At 41.8% G+C, this 24915-nt stretch overlaps 1 protein-coding gene across 4 annotated transcripts in view; it reads right to left on the bottom strand.

The window, feature by feature from the left end:
- Positions 1-24915, bottom strand: part of THADA (THADA armadillo repeat containing) — a 286751-nt gene that overhangs the window by 145678 nt on the left and 116158 nt on the right. For all 4 annotated transcript variants that reach the window (XR_006784399.1, XM_045827761.1, XM_045827762.1 and 1 more), the window contains exons 27-28: positions 17450-17539; positions 15955-16086 (exon numbers count right to left, since the gene is read on the bottom strand). Coding sequence is in view for 3 of the 4 variants with exons in the window: in XM_045827761.1 (XP_045683717.1) it covers positions 15955-16086; positions 17450-17539 (222 nt within the window). In the remaining variant the exon portion in view is untranslated. The remainder of the gene's footprint in view (positions 1-15954; positions 16087-17449; positions 17540-24915) is intronic.

The following is a 24915-nucleotide window of genomic DNA, read 5'->3' as shown; positions in this document are numbered from 1 at the left end:
TTCCAGGGGAAAAGAGAAGCGTTCTTCAGTTGGAGGTCTAGTTCAGAGCTTTTGCAGTTAACGTGAAAAAAGTTTCCTTCTTTGGAATAAGGCTGGTTTGACACTTTCTTTTTTCTACTTTACAATTCGATGACAGCTATTCACAAGGAAACGTGCTTGTAGGGTCTGCGGAGTTTCTTGGCTCCGTGAAAAGTGCCGTGGTCTAGTGCTCAGAAAGAGCCCCCATCGCCAGGGAAGCGGGAAGACCCACTTGAGTCACTGTCAAGAGTCTCACAGCAAAAATGGGTTGGGCAGAGGACAGAAGCTGACAGGAAAACATAAGGTCAGACTCGAGTTTAATTTGGTAAAGAAAGATGTGTTTGGCCACTTAATGGCTGCCAGATACCAAAGATTAGGTTAATTTACTTAATACTGCTTTTAGTCATGGGGCGCTTCAATGCCACTACTTGAGAATCAGAGCAATAACAGATGCTGCTACTCCAGCCATCAAGAGACCCTATTCCCTCTCTTTTGTTACATTTGTGGAATACAGTTTACAGTTGTTTAGAATCAATCATTTTTAAGAAAGCTCTCTTTTCTGATCCCAAATTTCCCAATATGCCCATAGGATGGCAGCAGAATAGCCTCTTCATCTTGTATTCATTAAGGTTCTCTGGGCTTCCAGTCCTGTGGTTCCTGAAAGGATGCATGATGCCTTACGTGCAACAGCAATCTCATTCAAAATAAACAGACCATAGGGCCCAAAGCTATGGTATTTCCAGCTGTGACCAAAGTACTGGAGCTGCCAAGAAGCAGGTATTTATTTATTTATATTGTGATAAAATATACATTACATAACTTACACATTCTTTAAGGACATTTACCGAGCAGTTTTAGGCATTTTAGAGTCTGGCCTCAGTGTCTGGATACCCAGCCATTCACTGGTTGGTAGTCATGGCTTCACAGAGATGAATACATTCTACTTCCAGGTAATCTCTTAGCTAAGTATTCAAAGTCAGAGTTCATTCAACACACTATAGAGTTCGTATGCTTTAAGGCAAAGAATGAAATGCCCAATCCAAGCATTTGTCCATTTACCTCAAGAAGGAAGACAGAAACTCTGATGTTCTTCTCTTCCTTGCCACTAAACCTTTTAGAAAATAAGAAGCCTACTGTTCCCTGCCCTTTGGGATTTTCACAAACATCAGACTGTAGAAACTGCCCAAGGAAACCCTCCCCCCAAATTGACAGGATATAAACAAAGCTGCAACTAAGGTAATTGATGGCAGGGGCTGGACTCCCCTAACTTCACTTCTCGGTGAAGAGTGTGGCATTTTCCCAGGAAGGATTCCCTGTGTTCTGCGGCCTGGGACTATCCCGGGTGAGGACAAACACAAAAGGAAATGGAATCGCATCTTCAAGTGGTGAGGAAGAGTCAAAGCTGTAAAAAGACCTCCACGCCATTCTCAGACAGCAGAGAGGGGTCAACGAAAAGGAAGATGTCCCCTCTCACTGAAAGCACACGAGCAAATTCTGGTGGGGGGAGTCACTGCAGGCCTCAGCCAGGCCACACGTGTGGAAGTGACAACTTGCGTCTGCCTATGTTTCAAGTTCCAAATCCTGTCCCCAAGGCCTGGCCTTATCCAATCTCCCAACCAATGTCTTCCATTTGTCTTCGGTCAAAACCAAAGAAACCTAAACGTATTAATATGGTGGTATAAATTAGTAATAGTAACTGAAAGTGATAAACCTCCCAGTGGGGTTTTCATTTTAGAAATCAAAACCGTGTAATATATTTAAAGAATGAAAGTCTACCTGTAAAACTTCAGCTCAAAATGGAGGCAGCATCTGAGAAAACTGGGGGGGCAGGGGCACTGTTTAAGTCCTCTCAAATCACTTCCTATAACCATCCAGAGGTAAAGCTGGTCTGGGTGAATGGCCACAGCGGGGTTAGAACCTAGCCCTCTCAGTGGCTTCATTCCTAAGGGAAAAAGAGGCTGCTATGGGAAGTGCAAGTTAATTAGTAGTAGAAAGCATTCCCTTATTCCCCCTTCAAACATGACCATTCCACTCAGACCTCACAACAACATGTCATGCACTGGTTATGGAAGGACTCAGGGAAAACAGGACTTTGAATCCCCACCCTACTTAGAACCCAGGAATATTTATCCAAGGTTGAGCCAGAGAGTGGCTGGCCAATTCCAAAACCCACACCCTAGGGTTTATAATCCAGAGTACAGATTGCTAGTGTCTCCTGGCCAGCTGTGTAGCAATCCTGTGGAGCCTCCTAGATTCCTATCAAGGGCCCCCATGGCAGTTACAGGGGTGCAGACAAGGGGGAGGGCGGTGGGGAGCCCCTCTTCTGGCCAGAGTTCAGTGGGGAATTCTATCAGCGTTTTAAGCTGCTACTTTAGGGACGTGTTCAACCATGCAGCAGAACGCAAATCCCTCACTAGTCTTTTCAAGTTTCTCCTAAGTCCGGTTTTCATTCTGGCTGTGAATTAAATTCTGATGTCTTAAATCATGCAGAAAAAAAAATGGGTAAGAAGTGATTGAATTATATTAATTATATGACATTGAAGCTCAGTTAGAAAACAAGAACTACATTTCTTAAAGTTCTCTTCACTAGACGTATGCAGGTTATAATTAGAATTAAATAAATTTTACTTCTCGTTCCATCCAAGCTGAAAAGAAGCTGTGCCTTAAACTCTGGCTTTTCAAGTAAAAAAGTAATTCTTCTGGAAAAGAAAACTGAATAAACAGTCAAGCAAAAAAACAAACCAGCGCTACTCATCCATTACCCAAAATGGCGGCTTCAGGAACACACTGAAAACATTTTCTACCCACTGCTTTGTAAATGGTTCTCTTGTCTGTGTGACATGTCCTCTAGTAACAATTCAGCTTTTCCTTGGCAACCTAGATATATTTCCATAGTTTCTACCAAAACAGATGGCCTTTTTCTGTGTAACTATAATAATCAAAAAAGAGCAGGCTTATTTACACAGTAGCACTCTTCATATAAATATACATTTTGTTCATCTCTGGGTGTTGTAGAGAACGGACCAAAAAGTCTCCTTTATGTGGGCCCACCTAGTTTTGATTCTGTGAACATTCAGTTGAAGGCTGAGCTAACCCTGGGGGCTGAGAAGTCTCCCTGGAAGTCAGGAGACATCTGGCCTTCTCTCGGGAGCTGGTGGCCAAGGACAGGCACGCCCCGGGAGCAGGGCTTCCCCCGGGGCACATCCCGCTTCAGGGCTCCACCCAGCGCGTTCTGGCCGGTGACTTAGGGTCAGCGAACGCGGCAGGTAGGGGTGTGCACATGAGAAGTATAAAACTGAGAAACAAGGGGGTTTTCAACCCGCCTCAGGGGCCTTGTGGTTGAACTATCAACTAATGTACGTTCAACCAGATGCTATTGTTGCCCACCCATGAGAGGGGTTCCCTGCAGTCACTACAAAGTTGATCACTCCAAATCATGTATTTCATAATGTTCAGTAACTTGAATACTTCACTGATTCAGACTTGCCTTTTTTCCAAATAAGTTAGGATTACCATATAAGAAAATGCTGATAATTTTAAAAAATTTCAACAGGTATTTATATTTTTGTGATTCTGTTTTCTTTCCAGGAGTAGAAAGAGAATGACCAAGTAAGCTGTATGTGCAAGTACTTTGTAAACTTCAAAGCCTTATATGCATGTTTGTTACTATTATTTTTTCTTCTTTCTTTCAACAACTCTGAAGATTTTTAAAATTATGTGAGGTTCCAAGAGTGGAAAATTAAGATGGTAAAGACAGACAGAAAGTATATTTTCTAATAGTTTTTAAATTATGCAGAAATAGTAGCCCACAAACAATCTCATTAAGGTTCTGTGCTTCTTAGCCTCAAGATATATTTTCACTGTGCAATGACCCATGATTTCCTATTATAAGAAAAATTTCCTTTGTAAGAAATTCTCAGTATTTCTCAAGAATCTCTGAACTTCAGTTGAGCCAGTTTTATTTAGCAACCTGTCACAACCACTTGGGCTTAACTGCCAGCTCTTCCTCCATCTCAACTGATTTCGGGTTAGAAAACGAGACCCCTGCCAAAGCAAGGCCCACGGGGAGGGGAGTGGGGTGGTGGTGGTGCGGCTATGGGGGAGATATCTCAAGAAAGCAAAAGTAAGACCGAATCTTTGTTATTCAAAACTGCAGCTTAATTTTGGCACATTGAGAACCAGCTGGTCCTATTCCACAGCTACAGCGTCACAAGTGGGTGAGTTAGAAGGGCATATTGTAGTGTTAAGTGTTAGTAGCTAAGGGAGTGGCCAGAAACATGGGTCGTGGAGTCAGATTGCCTGGTCTGAACCAGACTTATCACTTACTAGCAGTATGACCTAGAGCACAGTTCTAAACTTCCTAATGCCCAACTTTCCCTCTCTGTAGAGTGGGAATAACAACATTATAGAACTCAAAGTGTCACAATAATCAAATGAATTAGTGTGTATTAAGTCCTAAAACAGTGCCCAGCCAACTGTAAATATTTGCTAATTTTATCATTTATCAGGGCAAAGAAGATGGAAACCAAGAAGCAGTATAGACAAAAGACGCACAAATAAATGAATCAATACTTGACTCCTTAATAAATTACTTTTTAACTGGGGAAATAGTATGCTTACTCCTTCGGCCTTTTCCATCTCCAAAGAAAAGCACTTGCCACTTACTACCTCAAAGTGATGACAGTCAATATAAGAAAAGAAGCAAATCGTTTCAAACTTACTGGCTTTTTAAACCAAAAGTCAATGGCTTTTTAAACCCATGCTCTTTTGTTATTGCGTGCACGTGAATGACATGGGGGGCCTCTAGGGTACCCTGAATTCTGATTCTAATATGTTTCCTTTCCAGAAGTCCTCTGACCGCAGCAGTCCCGGTGGAATGTGATGTCGGACACTGTGCTAGGCCTTAAATCTCAGTGTGCAGAGGAGCTTCCTGGAGGCTTATTGTGAAATCGCTGACCTTTAGATGACTGTGGGACATGCAGAAGGAGTTGTCCAATAATAGAGAGTTGACTCAGTGATTGTGTACAAGTTCCAGATCTAGAACAGACTCATTAGTGTGGGTGAGTAACAACCCGGGAAAGTACACGCAAAGTGAGAAAGAAGAGTGGAGGGCAGAGCGAAGAGGGGCACCAGCATCTGGAAGACAATGGGAGGAAGGGGCCATTCCAAGTGGAGAAAGAAGCAGTGGCCTAGGAGGTCACAGAGGGGAGTGTCATAAAGAAGGGAGTGTGCTGGGGTGTCAAAGTCCAGAGAAAGATCTAAAAAGATAAGGACTGAACAGCATCTGGTGGCTTTTGTAACTAGAGGTCACTCCTATTTCACCTTTGTAGGTACAGCTTCAGTGAAGTGGCAGAAGCAGCAAATGAGAGAGGAGAAACCGGAGGAGACTGCACCATGAACAACCTTTTCCAAGAGTCTAGTGGAAAGCAGAGGGGAGACCTAGGGTAGGTAGAGTGGGTGCCTGCATGGAGAGAGTCCATGCCTGACGGCCTGCATTTTCTCTTGTATGTAAGAGGGGATGAAAGCAGGACCAGTGGGTTGGGGTGATGATGCAAAGTAGGCCCTTGGAAAATATACTTAATAGATAGAAGAACTAGTGATGAAGAGCGCTCATAAAATAAAGTGACAGACAAGACTATAAGATAAAGAAGAGAAAATCCGTAATTGGTGTGGGGGGAAGGCAGGGCGAGCAGTCAAGAGTCTCTGTGTTCACGCTGAGTGGGAAGAGTAAGATACAAAGGAAGAGTAAAAGGGCAGATGTATCTTGTGCAGTTGATGTAACTGATGAAGCTTGTTTTAATTAGAAGATTATAAATAGACTGGTAGGGTCAAGGGCCCAAGAAGGAGGAGGAAAAAACTGCCAGTCTGGGAAAGATAACCAAAACATGCTGTCATTACTTTTCCTTGTCCTCAGTTTAAGCCTATTATAATTCATCTTCACCTTCTTATCTATCCCCTAACTGATATTTTCTGCCCAAAGAGAAAAAAAATACATTTTTGATCTTAAACTGTCCCCTACCATGTAAGGTGACTACAGGTTAGCTGGCTTTTGGGGCTTTAGTACCGTCAAATCCTTCAATTATGCATTATTCAGCTACAATGTTTGAGAAAATAATTAAGAGTAAGGAAATAAAAACTCCTTAGGGGAAATATAATGAAATATTTCAAAATTTAAATATTACTAAATTTATAATAATTTTCCCATCACTATTCATTATTTCCATAACAGGTAAATGCGACACAGAGCAAATACTGTTCTTTATTAAAATTACCAAAGATGCACCATTGATGGTTTCTCTTGTTAAGCAGTAACACCTTTATTTTGTTAATTTCCCGGGTTGCCCTTGATTCAAATGGAAGCAAAACTCTTTAGGATGACTTCCAAGTTATGAATTATAAATCGGTCCCTCACGATCTTGCCCTTGTTGGATCCACCGTCCACAGAGTAGACAGCATGACCTCCCTCCTCTCACATGAGCAGCTAATCCCCATGGGGACTTCCCAATGTCCCGGACCTGGCAGACTGAATGCCCGTATTCTTTTCCTGCCTTGACACTTGGGAAGTCCTCCTGAACTTCTCCAGCCCACTTGTGCTCTGCCCCTTGTTTACAAGCCCTTGGTCCTTCGTGTGTCTGTCACATAACTATGTGGTTAATATAGAGTATGTCAGCTTTACAAGCCTGGGTTTTACTAACCAGTAACTTTCTTGAAAGATGAAGACCTTTTTTCTTTACTTTGCATGTTACCCAAGACCAAACACTACTTGGTTGATCTATTAACTGACTGGATTCTAACTTTTACAGTGAATGGCATCCATAGGACATGTATTACTATCATTGTTAGAAGTTTCACCTAAGAATGAAGCTGTTTGCAGATCAAATCGCTTGTTCTAACATGACCTGAACTAGCCCACTGAAGTAACAGATAACATTGAAGAAAAGCTGGTTCCTACAAGTTTTATTTTTCCAGCTTGCTTTGTCAATGCATTCCATATGAGGTGAACTCCTCATTCCTTTAACTAAAAATGTATTTAGAAAATGGTCTTAAAGAGATCTGACACCACAGACGAAGTTGGCCAAGCCCCTCTCCAGGTACTGAGAGATAAAAATTGGTGACAGACGACAGAGTATCTTTTTAGCCAGAACACAGCAAAAACGTCACTCAATACAGAAAGCATGATTTCATTCCATAGGGTGAACCTCAGCTCTCCAGGTGGAATTTGAAACTTCCAGGCCATGAGCACAGCCCCCAAATAAAGCCCTGGCTCAGCAGGTTCACAGTAAAAAGGAGACTAAGTAGGTTGCTGCCCCAACTGAGATTTCACCCACATTAGGAAACAACCTTCCTATTTCTTCTTCTACATCTTCTCTATGTAAGGCCTAAAATTCTACCACCAGAGTTTCACTGCTTTACTTCAAAAGGTATGTCTCTGTAATACAACAAATACCCCCAAGGAAAGTAATGACTAGGCTCATTTACATATCTGTATGAAAGCAGGGAGCGGACACAGGTTTGGCTTGCAGACAAAGAAGAAAATTTAGCAGTTCAATAACCCCCCCACCCCCACCCCACTCCAGGCAGAACTAAACATCTGCACCTTGACAATCTTGACCTGGTATCAGAGTCCACTAGTAACCGAAGGTCAGGGGTTCCACGCTTTTATAGAATGGCAGGTCCCTTCTTTCAGGATGCTACAGGACGACCTAACCTTTAATGCCATTCCCTAAGGCTCATGGAATTTAGTAGTAACCACAGGAAGGGTTGAGTCCGGCACCTCTAGGCTGGCTAGGTGGGAGGAAGTTCTACATGAATAGCACCAGCAAAGCCCTATTCTCAGCTGTTTCTACTTGTCATGGGCTAGACTTGGGGACTCCTGTACTTTTCCTACAGGCATCTCTGTTCAAGAAGATCCTTCTGGAAGTCTGGACAACAAAGAGTTATCTATTTTAATCACTTTCAGAAAAGCATCTCTGACTTTTCTCAAAGACTCAGATGTTCCTTGTACTTGTCAGAAAACAAATGTGGCTTAAGCCAACATCTGGAATGGAGAAAAATATAGCAACCGCCACCAAAAAAGATAATTAGATTAATAAGGAATGCTTTTCAGACATAACATCCCACAGGCAAAAAAAAAAAGAAAGAAAAAAGTTTTCAGAACTATCCAGAACAAAGTTATGGAAGTTACTTAGAAGCCTGATTTAAGCAGATTAACTGCTGGGGGGCACCACGCAGGAGCAGGCTGCTGCAACCTCGTGGGCCACGCCCAGAATGGCACCCCAACTGCTTTTCTTTTAGAGACAGAGGAACCTGTAAACAGGCACAAATGTCTGTTACAGGTTTTGCACATGCAGAACCCACAGCCGAGTCTTTCAGCTATTCTAAATTAAGACATTTCAAAAAGAGTGCCTCGATGGTCATCTGGCCCGGCCTCAGCCGCGTTGCCCAACATGGGATCAGTTTTCCTTGAACACTTTCGATGACTGGCGGCTCGGTATTAAGGAAATCTGTTTATTTTTCTGGTAGAGAATGCGAACTTTCACAAAATTCTTCTTTATAGTGAAATCTGAAATCTATCTCATACTTTCCCATTGGGAACACAAGAGAGAAATGATGTGCCTTCTGCCAAATGGCAGCCTCTCAAGTATGTAAAGACCATTACCATGCTGCCTCGAAGTTTTTTCCAGTCTAACTGTTTCCAGATGTTTCGCTTCCTCCTCATCTTGGTCACCTCCTCTGTTTAAATACTAGTTTATCAGTGACCCTCCGAAAATGGGAAGCCCAGAGCAGAACATAATAAACAAAACGATGTGGGTTTAGTCTGGCCAGCAGAGTTGAGGGGGACTAAAACCTTCACGATCAGGAAGCAGCAACTGCGTCGCACTGCTTCCTGAGGGCTCACCAAAAAACCCCATTCCCCAAGCGTTTTTCAAAATATAAAAACTGCTTTGAAGCCAGACAGTCCAGTCTTTATGCACACAATTTTGACATTTCTTTAAAAATCAGAATATTATATATATAAGGGGTGTCCAGGAAATATCCATCCATGTGATATGAAAACTAGAGAGATTTACTGAAGAAAATACAAGAAACACTGTACACAGGACAATGATGCCTCAGTCCCCTTCAAAGTAGACACCTTGGGACCTCACACAGTTCTCCCAACTGCAGCACGATGTTCCTTCTGCTCTGGTAACAGAAGCCATGGAACAAACGTGTTTTGCTACAACACGTTTCAGGCCAAGATCCGGCATCAAAATCCCGGACACCGTAGTGTTTGGAACCCCCAGATCAGCTTCTAGTTCTCGCATTGTCAGTCGCTGATCTTTGTTGATTGCCGTCTGTACACGTTCAACATTCTCAGGTGTTCTGCTAGTTGCAGGCCTTCCAGAATGTGGGTCACTTTCAACAGATTCTTCACCATCTGTGAATCATTAGTGCCACACTTTTATTTGCGCTGCACTCATTGCCATCACCCCAAACCCCAAATGCCTTCTGAATCATCTGAATAGTTTCCATGGAGGAATGTTCAAGTTTAATGCAAAATTTGACTGCTCTACTTGTTCAGTCATTTTGAATGCAATGGCCACACAGTACATATGCTCACTCAATGGCGTCTACTGCCCCAGCTGACTAGTACAGTGAAGTCATCATTGTTCACACATGCATATTTCAGTCCACTCTCCTTGGCTGCCAAGTTACATCGATGTCTCACAAACTGTTCTCATTTTATTAACAATGGTTGGACTTTTTATAGACAGAAGTCCTATCTCTATTAAATGTTATCGATAGTCTATATCAATCTAGTCTTTCAAGGTTATTTTGAATCTCATTTTTAAGTTATGGACTGTAGAAGACATATCAAATAAAAAAAGAGCATGGAGCATATGACAATCAACAATTTGTCCAGAACCCAGCTTAAGAACACAACAGCACAGATAAAAATGAAGCTCCTAGCATGTGCTTCCCCAATTTCATCCTCCCCAGCCACACAGAGGTAATGGCTACTAACCAAAATTGGTGTTTGTCACTCTCATGCTTAAAGACTATTTTGAATTTTTATTTCATGACCTAGTACGTTTATATTATATACAAACCTGATAAGCCATCTAGTCTGTCTTCACTTAAGTAAGCAATTCTAATGTTGAATAAAACACTGTCTTCATGCATCAGATTAGTAATCCCACCAAAACAATGAGATGACTCAGGCATGACTTATTGTTAGGGAATTCTTATTAGCTCTCAGCAAACAAAGTGTGAAGCATTTGCAAGTAATACACTGAATGACCCATCTAAAACAGTTATTATCAACATAAGTTTGGTCATTGATAAAATATGCCTTTTCCTCTTTCAAAAAAACCCTTTTGCAAGCGCCTAGCGTAACATTCCCACCCCACATTTCCCTCAAATCACCGACATGGTTCTACGCTCACTTGCATACAAGGCTGTCAGTCATCTGGGTCCCAGGATTTGCCTTCATGCATAGGAGACAGTGTTTTTTTCTGTCACCTCCCTTACATCTGCCTCCGGGGCCTTCCTCTCAGTTTACTGGCAGAGACAAGCCAAAGCAGGAGTTAAAGTCTACCCTTTTTCTATCACCATTATATACCAAACCCCTCCTTTCTCTAGAATTTTTCTTAACAAGCCAACCAAGGAGCTTTTACCTGTTATTTTGTAAGCAGGATTACCCCATTACGCAGACTGACAGCCAGACGCACAGAGGGGCCCTCCTATTCATGCCACATCAATCTGGGAATGTTTCCCCTACATGTTTTGGCTTGTTTATAATTCTAAGACTTTCTGTTGAAAGTCAATCCAGACTCCTCTCAGTTGGTTCTAAATCCTACTACAGCAGGGTAGCTGTGAGATGGGCCTCCAGGGCAGTTCACTGGATAGCAGGCAGGAGAGGAGAATTCAGAGTCCAGGAAGGCCTCAGGTCACAGGCCTATGATGCCAGAGCGGACCCAAGTAATATCCAATACCTTCATTCGACAGAAAAGGAAATAGAGGGTCAGAGAGGTGAGGTCAAAATAAAAGTAAATGTCAGAGCGCGTATTAGAACACAAGACTCCTCGAAGGCCAGGTAAAACACAAAACCCAGGCAAGCCTCCTTTCTATACAACCAGCGTAGATACGAAATTCGGCTCCAACATGCAGGACTGCAGTCCCTTAAGTACTTCAAAGATAAACATATCTGCTAAGACACAAACTGTCTCAATCACGATGTTTCATTTTGAGGTTAATAATTCAGCCTGTGCCCAAAGCTGGGCTAGTCAGAGAAAGGTACCAAAAACTAAAACCAACCAACCAACAAAACAAACAAACCCACAGCTGCTTCTCCATGGAAAGAGATTAAAATTTATTTGGAGAGAATAACCACTGAGCATATGGGTATGAATTACATTATGATGCAGTAATGACGAATAGTAAGATAAGAGGTTTAAGTAACACATGCTACAACCAGTCACAGGGAGAGAGGATCAGAGCTGAGGCAGAGGGCATGAAAGGCACGTCTTCCTGCCCAGCAGTGTTTCCACTGCTCTCTGCCACATTTGTCTCTTTCTAAAGCAGCTCCTGCCTTCTATTTCTCTACAAGGATCTGGGAAGACAGAGCCAATAGAAAGATACAGCCTTGAAATTACAATCACAAGTGAAAGTAGAAGCCAATCACTCCCTACTGCAAAACCCCCAACTCTGCACTGCGGAAAACAAGTTCTTTCAACTTCATAACCTGGGTAATGAGTAATGTGATGATTCTTGAATTATGTAACTTGCAGGAAAACAAAACAGGAGTCAATATTATTTCCCAATAGCATAGGCTTAAAAGGCCTAAGTTACCTCTTAGTTTTTGTATCTTAGGAGCTTTTAAAGACTGGTACAATCAAAAACTTCCATAAAATAGTTGTAAAAGATATCACACACGTTTTCCAATTTTTAGAAGCTGTTGGACAGATTTTTCAATATCTCAAATAAAAAAGTTTCCACTGCCTAGGTCTCTATGGATGATTTCCACTGCCACATGTTGAATTAAGATTGTATTGTTACTTGTACCTCAGTATTTTTTAGAGAAAAGAAAAGCAGATTTCTCTGAAAATTTATCCAAAGTGGACAATGACTGAATGATTCGGGGGGAAAATATGGTGAAGTTATTTGCAGTGAAAATAAGCAAAAAAAGAGGTAGTGGTGGAGGGACATCCTCCTAAAAGCACCCAAAGAGTGAATAAAAGGCAGTGGAGGGACTGATTTCTCGCACAGATATTAGTCTGATGCTGAGACTACGGCTATCAGCACTAGGAGGTGCTTTCTGCCTCCACGGACACCCTTATAAACACAGGCACACTGGTCCAGAGAGGGCAAACGGCCTTGTCCAAGAACCGCAGCAAGTGAAGAAGTGGCGGGGCCTTGAGTCCAGGGCCTTTGCTCTGTCCAGGACCTGATGCTGTCACTTAGGTTTGGGGCATATTTTGTTTCCCACAGCTCTTCAATTCAAACTTGAACTTGTTGGTGAAAGGGAACTCAAAGGCTAATGTCTAGAGGTAGTTTGGTCTCTAAAAAGCCCAGAGAAGTGGACACTGGTAAGCGGTACTCAGAGAGCTAGTCAGGGTCCCTTTTAAAGAATAACTGTAGTATTTGAACTCAAGGGTGAACTGATAGTCTTAAATTGAAGGCGTCAGGCTCACATGGTAAAGGGCTTTGTATTTGGGTCCAGCACACCATTGGGGCTATAAAACACACTGGATCAAAAGCAAAAACTTACAAACAAAACATTGGGATTGGCATTAACAATCTGTTCCAAGATGATGTAACAATCATAACTGCACACACACATCACTCTAGAAATTCCAAATCAGAAACATCTAAGATTTAAGTCAACAAAGAAAATCAATAGTGGTTTAAGTTTATACTCCCAAATATGGGTGAAGGAACAAAAATACTAATAATACTTACACATATTATTAGGGAGGAAGGAAATGGCAAGTAAGTACACATAAATCAAAAGGAAATGAAAAGCTGTCAATGGGGCCTTTAATCTTCCCATTGTGTAATTCACTTTAGCATAGCAACCTTTGTGCTACTCCCACCAGCTGAAAAATTTCCTTAGCTAAACTCTGAGTATCCAAGAACCTGATGAGAGCTCTTCCAAGTACATAAATTCACAGCAGCAATGCGACAAAAAGCAAACACTGCCACCCATCCTCTTGTGCCTACATCCATCTTTCTAGCTATTACACCAAGTCAGAATAGCCCAGTCTTTACCATGGCTAGATCCACAAATACTGCCTTGAATGATAGGTTTATGATTAATTTTTCATTTTCTTTATGAATAATTTTCTCAAAAGCAATTTAAATCAAATGTATACATTTTTATCAAATTCACTACTCTAAAAAAATAATCTGTTTATAGTTCATCCCTCCAGAGTGACTGTGAATGGTTTAGGGCAGCACAAGGTTGTCCCTGCAGTTAGTTGATGAAACCCAAAGCTGGGTTTTCTAACTCTAAGTTTAGGGTATTTCCACTGAACCACAGAAAATGGGCAAGAAACAAAAGCTGCATTCCTCTGTACCTGGCCACAAACCAATCCCATTACCCCAGGCAAGGACCCCATAGATGTGAGCCCGAGAGAACGGTGGCATCCAATGAAGCCACCCTCACTATTGACAAATCAAAGTCTGGAGCAGATCCCACTGCTGGTGGGGACATGAGTCTAAATCCTGAAAACAGCCTGTGCGCAGATCCTCCAACTTTGGATGTAAGCCCCTTCTTGCTCGAAGCAAAGGGCCTACACAGTGTAGCTAAAGCTCTTGCCCACATTAAAGGGAACTGGTTATTTTGGTGAATTCCCACTTCAGCTCTGTAAGTGACTGGCTTTCTGAACCTCGGTTTCCTCAACAGGAAAGTGGGGGTGAAAACACCTCTTCTCAGAGTCATTGTATGCAAAATGTCCAGTTCAGCGCCTGGCAAACAGTCAAGGCTCATCAAGGGCCGTTCTACTTCCTACCAACCTTTCTACTCCGAACACTTTCCTGCTCATGGGTTAAAATCTACTTATAAACCCCTGAAGAGCCTAACCAAGTACCAAGTATGACTCTTCTACCGTCTATCAAAATCATCTCTGTGTGTATGTGTTGGGGGGGGTACAGTTCTGATAATGTTTACGTTTAATAGTCCAGATTTAATCTTGCTACTCAAAGTGTGATCTACAGACCAGAGGCATCAGCATGTCCAGGAAGTTTGAAAGGCAGACTCTCAGGTCGCACTCCAGACTTGCTGAAACAGAATTCACAGATCCCCAAGTCATATGTTTGCATCTGTAAGTCTGAAAGACTCTATCTATAATACACATGCATATTTAATAAACTGGAGCCTAGTGACCCTCTAAGGAATCCACTGTGGCACCTTCTGCTGGCGGTGGTGGTCTATGAGTCTTTATTCAGGTAGAAAGCAACCACTGACCCAAGGCATTTTCACTGAGAGGATGGGATTATTGTAAACTTCTTACTTTGTCCCTTTTGCGTTTAAAAATAATAATGCATTAAGCACACTGCTTTAAGGCAACGTTTAAATCTTTTGTATTAATGTAATCTATATTATAAGTGCTCTGAATATAATTAGTAATGTGAGCATTCTGACCATATTGTAAACTAACAACAGTTAGGAAGGGTACTTTCAATGGAGTAATTTCTGGTTTCTAGGAAGCAACACAAAGCAGATTGATTAGTAATAAGTTTCCACAAACTAAATGTTCTCAACACAGGTTGACAAAGTTCTAAAAGCCTACACTGTGATTCTGTGCCTGTGCCTTTCCCAGTGCTTTCCAGTTACATGTGAAAGTACAAATTTTAAATGCTCCTGAAAGTAAAATTATAACCCAAATTCCTGAAATGAATCACCACATGCTGGATAGGGAGACTGGTAACTCTGTGTCTCAGGAAACAAAACCCAACCTGAGTGAGTCATCTCCGTGATCACAGATAACACGGCCGCAGGCAGGGCCTGACGAAAACAAATGGCTGCGGCAACCACATATCGGAGTCTCGTGTTTAATGGTTTCTCACATTAAAATGCATCCGTCAGCTCTGCGAAACCAGGAAGTGGAACCCAGGACACCACATAAATAACAAACACACTCTCTTGAGTTTGGTATGTTTTATCTTTTTCCTGCTCTAGGTCCATTTCAGTGTTTGGAAGATAACATAAAAATGAAGGTGCTGTTTTGTCAAGAGGTAAGCAGAGAGGTATAAGCTAACTATTAAGACAGGTTGTGAAATATTTCATAAGAAAATTTCAATACTTTCTGAAGGCTTAGTTACTGAGGCCTTTGATCCAAAATGAAAAAGGTGATCAGAAGGTAGCAGGTGCCTCATAAAATGTAACAGAGGAAGTGGTAATAGGCTCTCGAAGCAGAAAGGTCTGTTATCATTTGACTCCATGCATCATCTGCATGCATGGCTTTCTCAGGTACTCGAGCTTAAAAGCGAAGATGTGAACACATGCTACCCAGCACTGCCATCTAGATGCTGCTCCTGGCACCCACTAGCAAACCCCAGAGGTCCTCCTGAAGCCCTGGACAGAGGATACATGCCAGAACCAAGCCTGCCACACGCTGGCCAGGCTCCACACGGGGGTAATGCAACAGCCAGGCTCTGCTTTTCGAAAGGGGGCACCTCCTGTCACACAACACATCCACGGGCAGGCCGGACTCCATGGAAACATTACTTAACCAGCAGAGACAGGAGCTCCTGCACCCACCACAGGAGCACTTTTCTCTGAAATACTGGAGGAAGGTTGGGGACATTGGCAGTACCCCGCATTCCCTTCCTTCACTAGATACCTCCCAAAGTTAAAAATAATCTATAATTTCTGAAATGAGAACGAGAGAAAATGCCTCCGTAAGGCCCCCAGCAGCCACCCCGCTGTTTCCACGAAGCACACCCTACCTCATAATGAAGGGAATGAAAGGTGCCATGCTGAGGGCGGAATAGGTGCCATCCATCGGGGAAGGGTACAGTCTCCCCAACACCAAAAGTAAGAGGAACATGCTTGGGTGTCGGTTCAGTTCTCCTATATCGCTGAAAGGAAAAAGCATTGCACATGAAAGATTCAACATTTAAGAGGTAAGGCACCATCTTCAACCATTTTTCTCATTAATTACAGATATAAAGTGAGACTCTCTCTGATTAAGGGATAGTTTTCCTTTTTTCATCTTTCCCCCATTCACTTCATATATTCCTGATGCACAAATGAGGAAGAACTACTGCCAAAGCCATGGATGGGGCTTCTGCACACGGCTCTCTTCTCAAAACTTATCACGTGATAATTCGAGTCTGCTGTTTTTATTTGAGCTGTTCATACAACACAGGTGCCCATTCCAGAGAATGAAATGTGAAACTCCAACATCCCAATGTACTTAAGAAAGCGTGGACCGTCACTTACTAGGGCCAGAAAAGCCTGTCTGCACAAGTTCCTAATGAAGAAATGCATAGTAAACAGAAGTAAAACTCATCGATGTTATTTTGTTTCTCCATTACAGACAACTAGTATAAATTCATACCAACTTCTAGAAGAATAAAAAAGTGCCTATGCTAAGAGGCCCACAGGAAAATCCCACCACCAGCTACAGAGTGTGACTGGAAGGACAATGGTGAACTTCTCCTTCTGCTCTGATTAGACGGGGGCTTTGTTTCCAGGCCTTCTGGCCATCCTTGCTCAGGCAGACCAGAACCGTTCCTGATCACAGGTGACCAGATCAGTCAGCTACCTGCGGTGGTTTCACAATAATCAGCTGTAACAGGCCAGTAAAAAACCCAAAACAACAAACAAAAAACCCCAGGTGTGGATTAAAGTAAATTCAATACGTAAACACACACATTTTAAAACATAATAGGAAGAAAATTTTTTTTTTCTTTTCATTAAACTTTTTGGGGTGACACTGGTTAACAAGATTATACAGGTTGCAGGTACACCATTCTCCAGCACATCATCTGTACGCTGTACTGTGTGTTCACCACCCCAAGTCAAGTCTCTGTCCATCACCATTTACCCTCCCTACACCTCAAAAAAAAAAAAAAAAAAAGAAAGAAAGAAAGAGACAGAGACACTCATGGACACAACAGTGCAGTGATTCTTAACAGAAGAAATCACCACATGCTTCTAAGAAGCTAGATCCTATATAACACTGAGAAGAGGATTAAATGTAATAAAATTTAATATAAAATAGGATTTTAAAAATATATAAAAACAGGATTTTATACAACTTTTCAAGTATAAATTTACTAAAGAGACTCAGGCAACATGCTGTAGTAGAGAAGCACTTTAAGAAATCCATCTACATTACAAGAAAGGAGTTGATTAAAACCTGTTGGGAAAAATATCAATTTAATGAAGTAATTCACATCCTTGATTTCCCTTTGTCCTACCATATTCTCTTCTTACCTGTCCACAGTATTGGCTACAGCTTCTAACTGTTTGAGAAGAAAAGGATAGAGTTCTGGGAAACGAGAGAAAAATTCGCTCCCTGTCATTCTGTGAAGAGAAAAAAAAAGGAGAGAGAAATTACTATCACTTGATTTCCTCTAATTTGATAATAAAGCCTCTTTAGTTTTATTTGGATATTTATTTATTTTCATTGAGTTTATTGGGATGGCACGGGGTAGTTCAATAGGTTTCAGGTTCGCAATTCTACAGCACACCGTGCGTATACTGTGTTGTGTGTTCACCACCCACTGCCCGGGCTCCTTCTGTCACCCCATACCGCCTCCCCCCGCCCCCCCGCCGTGCCCTCTTCTGCCTGCTTCCACCCCAGTTCCCTCTGGTAGTCACCATACTCTATTTAGATACTTAGTGAAATAATGTTCAGAACAAAACCTGCATCTGAAGAATTTAATAATCAACAGACAATGCATTTAATTTTGATTTGCAAAGTGCTCTTCATATGTGGGAGTTTATCTCCCAATTTAAGATTATGTATATTTACAAATATTTGACATCAAATTCTGTCAGGAAAAAATACATAATTTGTAGAAATGCCAAGTTTCCAACGATTACTTTGGACTATGAATGTGGCTGACCGTGACTGACTCGTGCTAGCTTCGTTAATAAGGGAGGGTCTGGGACACTGTTTCTCCGAGTTGGCACCAAGGACCAGGTAATTCTGTGTTATGGGGGCTGTCCCTGTGCACTGCAGGATGGCCAGCAGCCTCCCTAACTGCTACCCATTAGCTGCCCAGAGTATAGCACTGCCCCAGAGTCAGGACAGTCAGCAATGTCTCTGGACACTGATGTCCTCTGAGGGGGAAACGTCCCTGGTGGAGACCACTGGTCTGCAGTTTGGTCATCAGGTGTGTGCAAACTTGGTGTGGGAGGTTCTGGGGACCCATTCCAGCTAGCACCTGTGAGGATTACCTTTTCCATCTTTATGAAACTGCTCTTAAACTCTGACAAGGTCCTGAAAGTAGCGCCTCAGACTGCACAACCAACTAAAGAAGCTCAAACTAAATACAGCATTTAGTTGAGTATTAAGTATTCTGTCTCCATAACTATTAAAGAACTGCTCTGAAGGGGTGGCATAAATATTCCCTACCTAGCTCCCTCTTATTACCTCTAGCTTCTATATATGCTTCTATTCATGGAGACCCAAAATATCATATATGCTTTAAAATCACAGTATATTTTACACACAGTGACATGCTCAAGTCTTCAGCACACATTCAGTTTTCACAAATGCATACACATGTAATTCACACCTCTGTGAAGACTCAGAAGATTTCCATCACCTCGGGAAGTTCCTGAGTGCCCCTTTCCAGTCAACTCCAAATCCTCAAAGCAATCATGATTTGATTTCTATCACTACAGTTTGGTTTTGTCTAGTCTAGAATTTCATATAAATGTAATAATACATTACATAATTTTTTGTGTCTGTTTTTTTCACTTGGCATAAAGTTTATGAGATTCATCCATGTCATTTGATGTATCAAGAGCCGGATTCTGTGTTTGCTGAGTAGCATTCCATTGTGTGAATACACGAGTTTGTTTGTCCATTCCCCTCTTGATAGACACGGATTGTTTCCACTTCTCGGCTATGATGAATAAAGCTACTAGGAACATTTCTCTATACTTTTTCTTTGGACATATGTTTCCATTTCTCTTAGGTAAATATATAAAACTGTAGTATGTTTAATATTTTAGGAAACTGTAACAGTTTTCCAAAATAATTACCATAGCATTTCATGCTCCCAAGAACAAGAAGAGTTCTAGTGGCTCTATATTTTTTCCAGCATCTGCTCTTGTGTTTCTCTTTTCCATTTTAGCCATCCTCATGGGTATGTGGTGGCATCTCCCTGTGACTTTGATTTACAATTCCGTGATGATTAGTAATGTTAAACATATTTCATGTGCATTAGTCACTGGAAAAGGACTTTCGCAAAGTATCTATTCAAGATTTTTGCCCACTTTTAAATCAAGTTGCTTATTTCTTTCACCATATACGCATTGCATGTACTTTCTCCAAGTTTGTGGTTTGCCCATTTATTTTCTTAATGTATTCTGATGAACAGAAGTTTTCAATTTTTGATACAGTACAGTTATTGGATCAATTTATTTCTTTTATGATTCATGCTTTCTATGACTAAAGAAACCTTTGCCTATCTGAACATCACCAAGGTATTCTGTTTTCATCTACAAGTCTAATGGTTTCTGCTTTTACAATGAGTTCTATGATCCATCTGACATAAGGTATGAGGTAGAGGTCAAGGTTCTTTTTTTCCTACCTTGGTGTATCATAGTTTTCATAGGGAGATAAGAAAAGACATCAGCCTTAAATAGGTGAAGTTATATTGTAAAGATGAAATTCTCCCCAAATTCCATGCAATTCCAATAAAAATAGTAATTGCATGTGTGTATAACCAATCAGATTCTAAAATATATACAGACAAAGGGCCAAGCAAGAACAGCAAAGATAATATTGAAAACCACAGAGTTGTGGGACTCATATTATCAGGTAGCTAGAAATATAAAACTTTAGTTGTTTGGACACTATGGTGACAAATAGGCCAGTGAAATAAAATAGAGAGCACAGTAACACACACACACATCTGAAAACCTGATTTACAAAAGAACTGATATACAGATGCCAGTACTATGAAAATCATACATGCTACAATATCTAACTATCCACATGGACAAAATGAAAATTGGATCCCAAACTCCCACTATATACAACATTAAATTCCAGTGAATTCAAGACTTAGAAGTAAAAATTAAAACTGCTAAACTCTTTTTTTTTAAGATTGCGTACCCCCAACTGGGGACCTGGCCAGCAACCCAGGCATGTGCCGTGACTGGGAATTGAACCAGCAACCCTTTGGTTCGCAGGCTGGCACTCACTCCATTGAGCCACACCAACCAGGGCTACTAAACTCTTTAAAAGATAGTTGAGAAAAGACTAGACTAGAGAGTAGAACCCGGTAACCCAATGGACATTCACTAAATGTGTACCTTTTAACCTCAACTGAAGAACAAACATCTATAGGTAAGGGACTGTATCTATCTATACTTCCTTGCATCTCTCTTTTTTTAAAAGATTATTTATTTATTATTTATTTATTTTATTTTTTTAGACAGAGGGGAAGGGAGAGAGAAAGAGGGAGAGAAAGGTCAATGTATAATTGCCTCTTGTGCACCCTCTACTGGGAACCTGGCCCGCAACCCAGGCATGTGACCTGATTGGGAATTGAACCAGCAACCCTTTGGTTCGCAGGCTGGTGCTCAATCCACTGAGCCACACCAGCCAGGTACTTCCTTGAATCTCTCTTGATATACAGCATAATATTATGTAAATGTCAGCTGACTGGTATGAATAAATAAATAACGTTAGCCAGGGAGGAAAAAAATTCTAATATAGTTAACTGCAAACCTATGCCTTATGCTTTTTTTCTTCTCTCAGTGATTGTTATCCACTCAATTGACACCTAACTACCCACCCAACTTCCCAAGCCTGAAACCCCCCATGCATACAGTCAGCAGCAAATCTTGCTGTTTATCCCTCCAGGGTATCAGTTCAATCAACTTCTCTCCATCCTCACTGCAGCCACCCCAAGTCTAACTGCTTTTACCTCTTGCCTAGATACTGTCAGTCTCTCACCCAATCTCTTTGCTTACATCTCCCCCCTCCCCTTAACTCTCTGTTGTGAAATACAAATCTAATCATGTGATACTGTAAGATTAATGGCTCCCTACTGCTTTCTGAATAAAGTCTAAACTCCTGATTTACAAAGTTCTGCTTAATTTGACTCACTTGTCCAGCCATTTTTTTGCCTCTCTGCCTTTGCAACCTAACCATATAGAATTTTTTTTTGCAGGGTGGGGAGCCTATCAATATTTTTCTTGTCCCCAGAACTTGGCAAATGTTTGTGTCTTCTGCTAGGACAAGCTTTTTCCTTTTCTTATCCCAGAGTAACTCCAAATAATCCTTCAATTTTGGGCTTTGGCTGACTTCTTCAGGGACACCTTGAAGGTCTCAAATATGGGTTGGGTGGCTGTCACTGGTATTACATTACGATCTACACATTCCACGTAAATCCCCTCATAGCACTTGAAGCATGTCATACATGGAAGTTCCTATTTACTGATTATACATTATACATTCTGCATGGGCCAGGATTATATCTATCTTATTTTTTCTACATTATCTCAGGTACTGAGCATGATGTTCAGTTCACAGCTGGTGCCTAATAAATAGTTGCTGAGTGAATGAAGCAAAACAAAAGGACAGTCCTTGACACAATCAAGGAGAAAAGGAATTATGATTTAAAATGGTCCTCACAAGAGGGCATACTCATTGATTTTAGAGAGAGAGAGGGGAAGGAAGGAAGAGAGGGAGAGAAACATTAATGAGACACAGAAGCACTGATTGGCTGCCTCATACGCACACTGACTGGGGGGACCTGACCCGCAACTCAGGCATGTACCCTGACTAGGAATTGAACCCATGACCTTTCAGTTTACAGGTCAACACTCCAACCAACTGAGCCACATTGGCCAGGTCACAAATTCATAATTTCTTAAAGTGTCTCATTAGCTATACCTAAGAACCTTCAGAATCACCTTTGGATTAATAAACTGAATATCCTCTCAGGGCCTGAAATTGTCTTAAACACAAACAAATAAAGCTTGTCTCACTGGCTTGCAAACACTTCATCTAGCTCGCCCAAATAAGCAAACCAGCTTATTTGATATGTTACCTCCACAGATACAGCAAGCCTTGGGGGTAAATTCCCCAGTGACAAACATTTCAAACCTGTTTATCTATGTGGCTAAAAACTAGCCTAGCAACTTTGTGAAAACAAGAGAAGTGGTAGTCAAAAGGAAAAAACTGAATCTCTTGTAATTTCAAGCTCCTAGGAAGACAAAAGGAGACCACCAAAAGTTGTGAATGGGATGAAAGAGACAGATGGAGGTGAAAACAAACAAGCCCGGGGGGAGGGGAGAATAGAGGAGCTGCAACTTGCACTGTCAGGCTGCTGCGCTGCGTTATCCCCTACCCCACCGGGTCAGATTCTGCAGGCACAACTGATGCAAGGCCCGTGGTCAGATTCTGCAGGCACAACTGATGCAAGGCCCGTGGGGAAACACAGGAGCTCCTTGGAAAACATCTACTTGCCAGCACCGACAATAACGCACCAGGAGCACAGAGGGGCTGTGAGCTCCCCCCACACACTCTTCTGCCTGCCAGGCTCAGTGATGGACTCTGCCGGGGCCCAGCCAGGGCTCAGGGCAAAGCAGGCAGGCAAGAATGGTTTACCGAATGAACAAAAATGCCTGCCTGGCACCATTTTGTTTTATTTTAAAAGCTGGTTTTTTTTTTAAAGTAAGCAGCACTTATTTGTTGAGGGGAAAAAATCAATAATAAAGAACATTTCAAAGAAAAATCTAAAAATCACCATAAACTCACCACCCCAAATAGCTGCCAGTGTGTTTTGATGTCTGCCAATCTATACCATTCTCAGTGTTTGCTATCCTATAATTCGCTTTTTGGACTTAACAACGTGTCAAGAACACTGTTCCACACCAATCTGAACCTGTTTTAATGCAGTCAGTGAGGCACATTCTCCCTGTGCTTCTCCTACGTCAGATGTCAGATCACATGCCTGGGGCATCCGCCCAGAGTGACTGGTCTCCGTCTTGGCTGAGCCACCTGTGGATGGCAGTTCCTACCCCAGCCACGTTCAGAGCTTCCCTCTGTCTGCACATTCCACGTCTAATCTTCATAATGCCAAGAGTCTAGTGTTTGAGTGCTTCTGAGCTTTTGTCATTTGTTAGTCTTTGAATCCAGCCCGTCACCTAACACACTGGAATCTAACTTAGCCTAGAAAATCTTCGCTTGAATCACGCTTCTATTTCCCTTAAGAGACCCTGCCCTAAGATCTACCGCACACATAAAATAATTGAAATGCCAGCAGCGCACGCATCTGAGATCCGCATCATGGTGAGAACTATCATGCAACGAGAGGGAGCATTTGGTGAGACGCGCTGAAAATAAAAGTGAGGTATCTCCACCCCCCTATTCCTACACACACATCCCCTGTCATTCTTAATCATCTCCGAAATGGGCATCGACAGAATAATGCACAAAGGTATAAAAAGAGAAAGCCAGCAAAGGCAAGCAAAAAATATATGGGAGTAAGGAGCTGTGTAGTAGACAGACAGTGAGGAACTGCAGAGTTTGTGCCTGGTTAAAAAAAAAAACACAACAGAATTTCTTCACAGGCCATGAAGCAAACACCAGAAACCTGGTCATTAGATGAAGATAAATGCTGAAGGCAAAGCCTAGAGGTTTTCAAAGTGTATTTCAAATGGGAACTCAATAAACTATGAAAACTTAGCCGCTCCCTGGATTCTGGCTTATAAATCAAGCCGCTCCCTGGATTCTAGCTTATAAATCACCTCAGAGGAGAGAAATCAGCTAAGAGCCTGTATCTCCTTGCCACAGTGATTGCTGATAAAAAAGGCAAGCTCATCTTAAGAAAACAATAGTAACCCCAAAGGAAAACAAACCTACAAGACAAAGTGCACACACTTCTAAGGGTGGTAAATGCAACTAATAAAATAGCCCTGGCTGGTGTGAGTCAGTGGATTGAGTGCCAGCCTGCAAACCAAAGGGTCGCCAGTTCAATTCCCAGTCTAGCACACATGCCTGGGTTGCAAGCCAGGTCCCCAGTAGGGGGTGGGTGACAGGCAACCATACATTGATGTTTCTTTCCTTCATTTTCTCCCTCCCTTCTTCTCTCTCTAGAAATAAATAAATAAAATCTTTTTAAAAAATACTAATACAATAGACACAATGAATAGGGTTGGAATTCCACCAGGAGGTCCAAAGTGTCATCAGGGCACCTCTTGGGGAGAATCTGATCCTCACTTATTCCAGCTTCTGGTGGTTGCTGGCATTCCTTGTAGCTACCTTTCTCTAATCTCTACCTCTGTGGTTACATTGCTTTCTCCTCTTTTGTCTCTCAGATCTCCCCTACCTCCCTCTTATCAATGACTGCATTAAGGCACACCCAAATAACCCAAGATAACTACCTCAGCACAAGACCCTTACTTTAGTCATATCTACAAGGACCCCTTTTCCTTCCAAGGCAACATTTACAGGTTCTAGGGATTAGGGTCTGATGTCTTTGGAGGGGGTCATCACTCTGCCTACCATACCTGCTAAGGTATGAGGGGGCAGGAATGAATGTAACTGGTTTATTTCAAGACAGTTGGCTTCAAAACCTTTACAGCAACAAACCACTTCCCCCACCCCAGTATAATCCCAATATTTAAAATATGAAAACAAAGTAAAACCAGAACTGTTCTGGTTGAAACAGGGTTGACGTGAACGGTTATGAGTTTGGCCTCCCTCT

Source organism: Phyllostomus hastatus, unplaced genomic scaffold (genome assembly GCF_019186645.2).
Source record: "Phyllostomus hastatus isolate PE091 unplaced genomic scaffold, TTU_PhHast_1.1 phas_scaffold_78, whole genome shotgun sequence".
Lineage (NCBI taxonomy): Eukaryota > Metazoa > Chordata > Mammalia > Chiroptera > Phyllostomidae > Phyllostomus > Phyllostomus hastatus.
The sequence above is the reverse complement of the archived record's forward strand: the minus strand, read 5'-3'. Positions and strand labels throughout refer to the sequence as shown.